The sequence below is a fragment of the Haemaphysalis longicornis genome, unplaced genomic scaffold (assembly GCF_048455015.1).
Source record: "Haemaphysalis longicornis isolate Haplotype H1 unplaced genomic scaffold, Haemaphysalis longicornis Haplotype H1 scaffold_1, whole genome shotgun sequence".
Taxonomy (NCBI): domain Eukaryota; kingdom Metazoa; phylum Arthropoda; class Arachnida; order Ixodida; family Ixodidae; genus Haemaphysalis; species Haemaphysalis longicornis.
This window is the reverse complement of record NW_027526203.1, coordinates 32,188,167-32,195,896: the sequence shown is the minus strand read 5'-3', so window position 1 is coordinate 32,195,896 and position 7,730 is coordinate 32,188,167. Positions and strand designations below refer to the sequence as shown.

The 7,730-nt window shown below is 51.6% G+C and overlaps 1 protein-coding gene across 1 annotated transcript; it reads left to right on the top strand.

Annotated features, from left to right (window-relative positions):
* Window positions 1–1,316: 1,316 nt before the first annotated feature.
* Window positions 1,317–2,767, top strand: LOC144163516 (uncharacterized). The gene has a single exon (XM_077694412.1). It carries the CDS (start codon window positions 1,348–1,350, stop codon window positions 2,434–2,436), a length of 1,089 nt encoding a protein of 362 aa, XP_077550538.1. The 5' UTR covers window positions 1,317–1,347; the 3' UTR covers window positions 2,437–2,767.
* The last annotated feature ends 4,963 nt before the right edge of the window (window positions 2,768–7,730 follow it).

Sequence of the window (7,730 nt, the reverse complement as noted above, 5' to 3'; positions counted from 1 at the left end):
CGCATGAGTAATCGTTATGGGTGCCGTTTACAGCTTTGCTTTCCAACCACATTCACGGGGTGGATTGGCGCGATTTCTTTTAAACCTTATCTCATATCACGCATAATCAAATGTGGCCCTATACACCAGCCATCACCATTACCTTTAATTGATTTTACTATGTTCGATTTACATGTTTTTATACCTACCTTTTTGTGGTAATCACTTCGCTTCATTATATAACTTCTTTTCTGGCGCTCTTTGCCCTCGTTGGCCTTACGCCATGAAACACCAACCATCATCAACTCCGCCCACAGTAAATACATTTGTAAATACATCTGTACCACACGCGTTAATCTGACAACATCCATTTTACAGGGTGGGCCTGTACCTGATAATGCTACGATGACGCATCCATATTCCGGTGGCACGCACAGAAGCGCGCACCCACGCATACACACACACGCACGCACGCATGCACGCACCCGCCCACATGCACACACGCACCCACAAACACACGCAGGCACGGACATGCACACACGTACACATACACTCGCTCACACTCAAGCACATGAACACGAAGGCACACGTAAGTGCAAGCCAGAGCTCTTTGATGTTACTTGATGTTCTCTGAGTTACTTGATACAAAGTAACTCGGGGTGCAAGCATGCCAGGAAAATTTGACGCCAAAGTAGCATCGCGATTTCATACAATTAATTATCTTGCATTGTATTTTCTGCAGATTCTTCACATTTTTCTTTTAGAATTGCGAAATCAGTTTACCATGTCCATATAACTCACGAATAACCGTTGCTGTCCGGAATTAATCAGAGTGCTACTCAAAGATTCTTGATCAATTCGATAGCAAATTCCGTGCCTTGCCTGTACCTTCGAATACTTCATACAAAGATACGCAGCACGTCTGTCCCACGTCGGGGAACTATACGAATACAGTGTGGCTAAGGCGTACCACACGTGTGTACAGGAATAGCGACGTCCCTGCTTAGTGGAACACCGCAGTGATTTCAGAGTTGCGGGCAGGAAAAAAAATTCCCCCGCATTTCCCCGAGGGGGAGAATGTGAAAGTGCGAATGCACGGTTGTCGGCCCGCTTGCGGCGCTTGCGCTCGGCCCCCGCAGCCCACCGCCTCGCCGCCTTCTCTTCCATCTCTTCCATCGGGTTTGTAGTATCACGTGTACACCACGCAGTTATCAAGCCGCTATAACGCCGCTGAGTCGCCAACGCACGCCGCTGACGACGTAGTTTGAATGCGTTAAAGATATAAGGCGCGTTACTAACACTTATATCAGCGTCGCGTCCGTGGCTTAGTGGATTCTGCTTCCGGCCACCACAGTGAACGGACGCAGGATGCAGGGCTCCTCAGGAGCGGTTAATGCGGCCGTTCCCGGCCGCGGTAACAGGTTTCTTGCTCAGGACGATTGTTATCAAGTTTCGTTGCCGACATTGCCTACAGGACGTATTGTTTTTAATACCGTTTTTTTGCACGGTGACATGCGTGCGCGCCCGTATCGCGTTGAAGATTTCCGCGATACTTTGGCTCGGCTGGAATTGCTCCCTGAGGTACTTGCCTTGGGGGCGTTCCAAATGAGTCACGTATGGGCGGTGACGTTCAAGTCGGAGCTAGGCGTCAAGAAGATCTTGGAAGCAAAGGAGCTTCACGTCAAAGGTCGACACTGCCTCGTCATTGACCCTGCCAACCAGGACCTGCGGCTGAAGCTCCACTGGCTGCTTTACAACGTGACCGAGGACGACGTACGAGTTGCGCTGGCTCCCTACGGGAGGGTCAGCGAAGTTTCACGGGAGCGCTGGCGTGTTCAAGGCGTCCACGACAAGGGCTCGACGACGCGGTCCGTGACCCTCAAGCTCAACGCGGGCGTGAGGGCTGAGGACCTGCCCCACCAGCTTCGTGTCGCAGGCGAGCAGGCGCTCGTGGTCGTGCCCGGCAGGGCCCCGCAGTGCCTTCGCTGCTCTGGCACGGGGCACACGAGGCGCGACTGCAAGGTGCCGCGCTGCACTCTCTGCCGCCGCTTCGGTCACGAAGCGAACGAGTGCGTGCGGACGTACGCGAAGGTGGCCGGACCGGTGGGGGATGTGGACCGAACGGAGAACATCATGGACGAGGAGGAGACGGAGGCGGCTGCAGCAGGGGGCGGAGGAGACCCGGTGACGGAGGACGCGCCGCCTGAAAAGAGCGCTGAGGTGAAGGAGTCAGCCGCCGTCGTAGTGCTACCTGCGCAAAGTGTCAACGAAGGAGACCAGCTGACGTACGACGGCGACGGTGAGAGCCCGGTGAGCGTGGCGGGTCAGTTTGCGGCGTTGGAAACTCCCGCCCCCCAAGAGGGCGTCGACTTGAAAACTGGCGACCAGGACCAGTCTGTGGCCAAGCGGCCGCGTCAAGACAGTGTCGGACAACGCGGAGGGGGGATGGCTCCGTAGCGGTGGGGTCGGTGAGTGTGGGACCCACGTCGCGGCGCTCGAGCTTCAAGCCGAAGCTCAACACGCCCTACGACAGAGGACCCATGGCAACAAAGAATTCGTAAGAACGCCATCCTTGCCTTCGTTTTCGGACTGCTAAAAGTATTTTTAAGTTTTCTTTGTGTGTCTTTGAAAAGCAAGAAAAGTGCAGGGCGTGTTCTAGTCATGGGTTTAAGCTCGTTAGTTGTATTACGTGGGTTTTTGGTTCTGTGTCGGGTGTCGAAGGGTTTTCCTTGCGGTCATTGCGCGTTTTTTTGGGGGGGTGTGTTGGGCGTCGAAGAGTTCTTCCTTCGTTTCAGGGTGGGGGTTTGGGGTGTTTTGTATGTACGAGCGTCAAGTGAAGCTCTCTCAACGGGCTCAAGTTCGATCCGTTTGTTTTTTTCCATGGGGGGAGGGGGGGGGGGGGGCTGTTTTCGTCGTTTTACGGTGTTGTGTTTTTTTTTTCATTTGTCAAATGTACCAGCATAAATGCTTTCGGGTCTGTTTGTTTTCTCTCTTAACCTGGTGTATTTAAACACGCCAATCCGTATTGCCACGCTTAACGTCCGGGGGCTTGCTGACAGGAGACGGCAGAATCAGTTGTATCGTTTAGTGACCGAACAGGACCTGGATTTAGTGGCGGTACAAGAAACGAAGGTTGAGAGAGAGGAGCAGACAGATCGTATGGTGCGCCCGTTTGCGTCGAGGTACGACGTGTGCGTTGCTCACGCGGTCGGGATGTCTGCGGGCGTTGCCCTGTTGGTTCGAAGGAGTTTGGGGGCAACCCTAGAGACCGTCACCGCGTCCGAGTGTGGGCGTTTTGTTGTGTGCGATTTTGTTTTATCGTCAAGCGAATGGCGCTTGATTTGTGTGTACGCGCCCACAAAGGCAGCGGAAAGGAAGGGTTTTTTTGAGGATGTTCGCGGGTTTTGCGATACGGAGAGGCTCGTTATTTTACTTGGCGACTTTAATTGCGTATGTTCTGCGCAAGACAAAAGTAGCTCGACAAGGTTCCGCGATGCGAGTACGATAGTTTTAACTGATATCGTCGCTGACTTCGCGCTGGAAGATGTGGGCGATAGCCTTGGCAGTAGCGGTACCGTTCGCTATACACACTTCCAGGGCAACAGTCATGCGCGTCTCGACAGAGTGTATGTTTCGTCAGAGATTCTGCCGGAGTGTGATAGCTACCGAGTTTCCCCCGTTTCCTTCAGCGATCACTGTCTTGTGACCGTAACCGTTGGTAGAATGGTAAAACCAGGCAACGCGTTCTGTTGGGGGCTTTGGAAGCTTAATAACAAGCTGCTGCAGGATGAACATTTCACTGAGGCCGTTAATGCATGCGCACGGACGTTTTTCGGTGGAGAAGAGAACGTTAACTTTACTCTCAATTGGGAGCTCTTCAAACAAGAAGTTAAGTTAAAGGCCCTTGAAAGATCATCCGCAATCAAACACGACGAGAAGCAAAGAGAAGCCTGGTTACGAAGTACCCTGGACGTTTTTAAGGAAGAATGTGAATCGCCCGGGGCGTTGAAGGATGACATTAGAGGATTAAAAGCGCAGCTCGAAGTAATAGATAAAGAGAAGTATGAGGGTGCGCTTGTGCGCGCACGAGCTGAGAGATTTTTGCACGGGGAAGCGCCGACTAAAAGAGCGTTCAGCGCGGAAAAGAAGTATGCGCGCAGAAATGCGATAGTGGAAATTGAAGCCGAAGGTGTGGTTTATAGTGACCAGGCTAATATAGAGCGCTGTTTTTGTGACTTTTATAAAAATTTGTTTTCTTGTCATCCTGTCGATGCCGTCAAGTTTAGAGAAGAGTTTACGTCTTTGTTACCGTGCTTAGACGAGGAAGTTATGGCGCACCTCGAAAGAGATATTACAGTAGAAGAGATACGCGGCGCTATCGACGAGTTAAGCCCAGGGAAGACGCCGGGCCCTGATGGCCTGAGCGCTGCTTTCTACAAGGCGTTTAAGGGTGACATTAGCCCGGTCCTATGTAGAGTTTACTCTGAGGCGTACCACAAAGGTGTGCTGCCACCTTCTTTTCTCGTGTCGCACACTGTGTTTATACCGAAATCGGAGGAGGTTGCGAAACTCAGGCAGATCCCTGGGTATCGTCCTATTAGTCTGACAAATGTCGATTATAAGGTTTTAATGAAAATATTGGCAGGCCGCTTACAGACTGTCATAAAGGACCTGGTAGGGCCGCATCAAACGTGCGGGATCAAAGGGCGGTCGATAGTTACAAATATTCATACTGCCCGAAGTGTTCTGGAGTGTTGTGACGCCATGCAAGGGACTTTGGCAATGCTCCAGGTAGACATGGCTAAAGCCTTCGATCAGGTGTCGCACGAACTTTTGTTAAATATGTTGGAACACGTGAATGTTGGTTCTGTTATTCTCAATGGTGTGCGCATGGCGTACACTGGGTGTTCTACTAGGCTTGTTATTACCAAAACGATCGGCGCACCCGTTCCTGTTCAACGTGCCGTTCGTCAGGGTTGCCCATTGTCTCCGTTGCTTTTTTGTTTCTACATTGAAGCGTTTTGTTTAAGTGTAATCCGGAGCAAAGACGTCAAAGGCTTTAAACTTCAGTCGTGTGAAGTGCGGGTGTTAGCTTACGCTGACGACATTGCTCTTTTTTTTTTGTTGATAGGAGAAGCATAAGTATTGCTGTAAACACCTTGAAATGTTTTTGTAAGTACAGTGCCAGTAGTGTTAATTGGCAGAAATGTGTTGGTTTCTGGCATGGCCAGTGGGACAGTATGCCTAGTGTTTTCGAGTGTATCAGCTGGCAGACGACGCCGGTGAAGTACTTGGGAGTGCCCCTCGAGAACTATGTAGACAGCGACCCTTATTGGCGCAGTCAAACAGTCGAATTGCGTGAAAAGGCCGAGAAATGGAAGGGAAGCGGACTTTCAATATTTGCTAGGGCATCAGTGTGTAATGTGTTTTTAATTAGCAAACTGTGGTACGTTCTACAGGTGTTGCATTGTTCGCGGGCACGTGTACAGGCCTTGCACCGAGTTTTTGCTATGTTGATTTGGGAGTCGTCATGGGAGAGAACAAGCCGTACGAACCTGTTTCGGCGCGTGCGTCTTGGTGGCCTGTCATTATCGCATCTGTTTTTGCGTCAAGTGGTAAATCGTTTTTTGTTTCTTCGGGATGTGAAGGACTCCTTTTTGCGCACTGTGTTTCAGGTGAAGTTGGCCAGAGCGCTTCCTGATTTTGTTGTAACGTCAGCTTTATCTTTTGGCGCAACGAAAGGCTACTTCCGTGAGGTGGTACAAGCCACCATGTTTTTGCGTGCACGCTTCACGCTAGAGTACTTATCTAGTGTGACGCGTAAAAGATTGTATAATGACCTCGTTGATTCCGTACTTCCCGTTCCATTGTATAGATCGCTGTACCGTGTAGGGCCAGGACAGGATGTGGTCAAGCGTGTGAAACGTATGGCGATTGGCCCATGGGTTAAGACGTTTTTCTTTAAACTTCACTCGGGCGTCCTTGATGCGAAAACGTGGCTGAAGGAAAAGGGAATGTTTTTGCCGGGTGGGGTGGACTGCTACCCGTGCAGAAAACCCGAGACTGTAGAACACGTGTTTTTGGACTGCTTGGACGGGGTCTTCTTTTGGGACGTGCTTCAGCGAACCCTCAAAAAAGATTTTCCCCTGGACGCTCACGGCATTAGGTTTTTACCTATTGAGAGTGACGAAGTACCTTACGACCTCGTGATGGTCCTGGCCCTACATGCAATTTGGAAATCCCGCATGGCCATACGCCATAGGGACGTTGACGCTAAATGGTCAAGAGAATATTTCGCTGATTCAATGCGTATGATTATTGAAGTGTGGAGGGCTCAGCCTGAGCCTCCAGAGTGGTTGCCTGTGATGGAAACACTGACCAACCTCAAACAATTTTAATCGTTTTTCTGCTGTCAAGGTGATGACTAGCAGTTTTATCGTTGCAGTTTTTTGTTTGATGGTGCTTGTTTTGTACTGAAATGTTGCAATAAATAAAAAAAAAAAGTCCGTGGCTTAGTCGGTAGCGCGTCACGCTGCGGCCGCAAAGTCCTCGGATCGAAACCAGGCGCCGGATGCTGTTTTTTTTTATAGAGAGAGGAGTACTGCGTTAAAGATATAAGGCGCGTTACTAACACTGATATCAGCGTCGCGTCCGTGGCTTAGTCGGTAGAGCGTCGCGCTGCGGCCGCAAAGTCCTCGGATCGTAACCTGACGCCGGATGTTGTTTTTTTTTTTTATAGAGAGAGGAAGACTGCGGACGCCGCCGCCGCCGCCGCCGGCGGTGGAAGGTTTGGGGTCGCTTAAAACACAACTACCCAGGCTGCATTCATCACACAACGGCAACGCAAAATTTAGCAATTTACCCCTCGCGGTGGCTCAGTGCACGGCTAAGGCGTTGCGCTGCTGAGCACAAGGTCGCGGGTTCGATTCCCGGCTCGCCGCTCCGATCGGAGGTCGGAACTTCTGCTCTCGAGCAACGAACGATCCGATCGTTGGCGGCGGAGGCGCCGGGATTTCGTTGGCTCATCGGGCGCCTGGCCGCGTCCTAAGTTATACAGCGATTTCAGGCACTCTGCGTTACGCTGCTGAGCACGAAGTCGCGGGTTCGATTCCCGGCCGGCCGCGGCGGCCGCTTTTCTGATGGAGGCGAAAAGCAAAAACGCCCGTGTGTACGAGATTTCGGCGCACGTTAAAGATACCCAGGCGATCAAAATTAATCCGGAGCCCTCCACTGCGGCGCGCCTCATTGCCTGCGTTGCGTCGGCGGGATAAAACCCTACAATCAATCAAAATTTAGCTATTTAAAAAAGCGAAAAGCAAGCACTCGGGCAGGTTCCCATAGCAACCCCGCAGTACCCGTGCACAACCGGACAGCCTAAACCAATATGTCCAGATACCCGTGCCTGCGTGGCTGCGACAAAAGCGCAGCGAAGATGCGGGTGTCATCCCGGCCGCTCTTCAGATGGAGGCGAGAAGGAACAACGTCCCCGTGTCGAGATTACGCAGAACGATCTGCAGGTGGTTGTAATTCATCCGGAGCCCCCACTAGCGCGCGCTTATATCCCAGGTGTGGCTGCAGCGTGTTACAGTCCCAAAATTTCAATTTTTTTTTAAAGCGCACCGAGCGCAGTCCACGCCGCGTTGACTTCATGCCCGTACATGGTACACCACGTTCGGAAGTCGCCTTTTAGTCACAGCGTCAGCAGGTGCATTATCGTTATCTCGCCGCTGCCTCAGCTGGCTGCGACGCGC

Excerpts from the sequence above, each read along its gene's own strand:
- LOC144163516 (XM_077694412.1), top strand. The coding sequence starts at position 1,348 with ATGCAGGGCTCCTCAGGAGCGGTTAATGCGGCCGTTCCCGGCCGCGGT.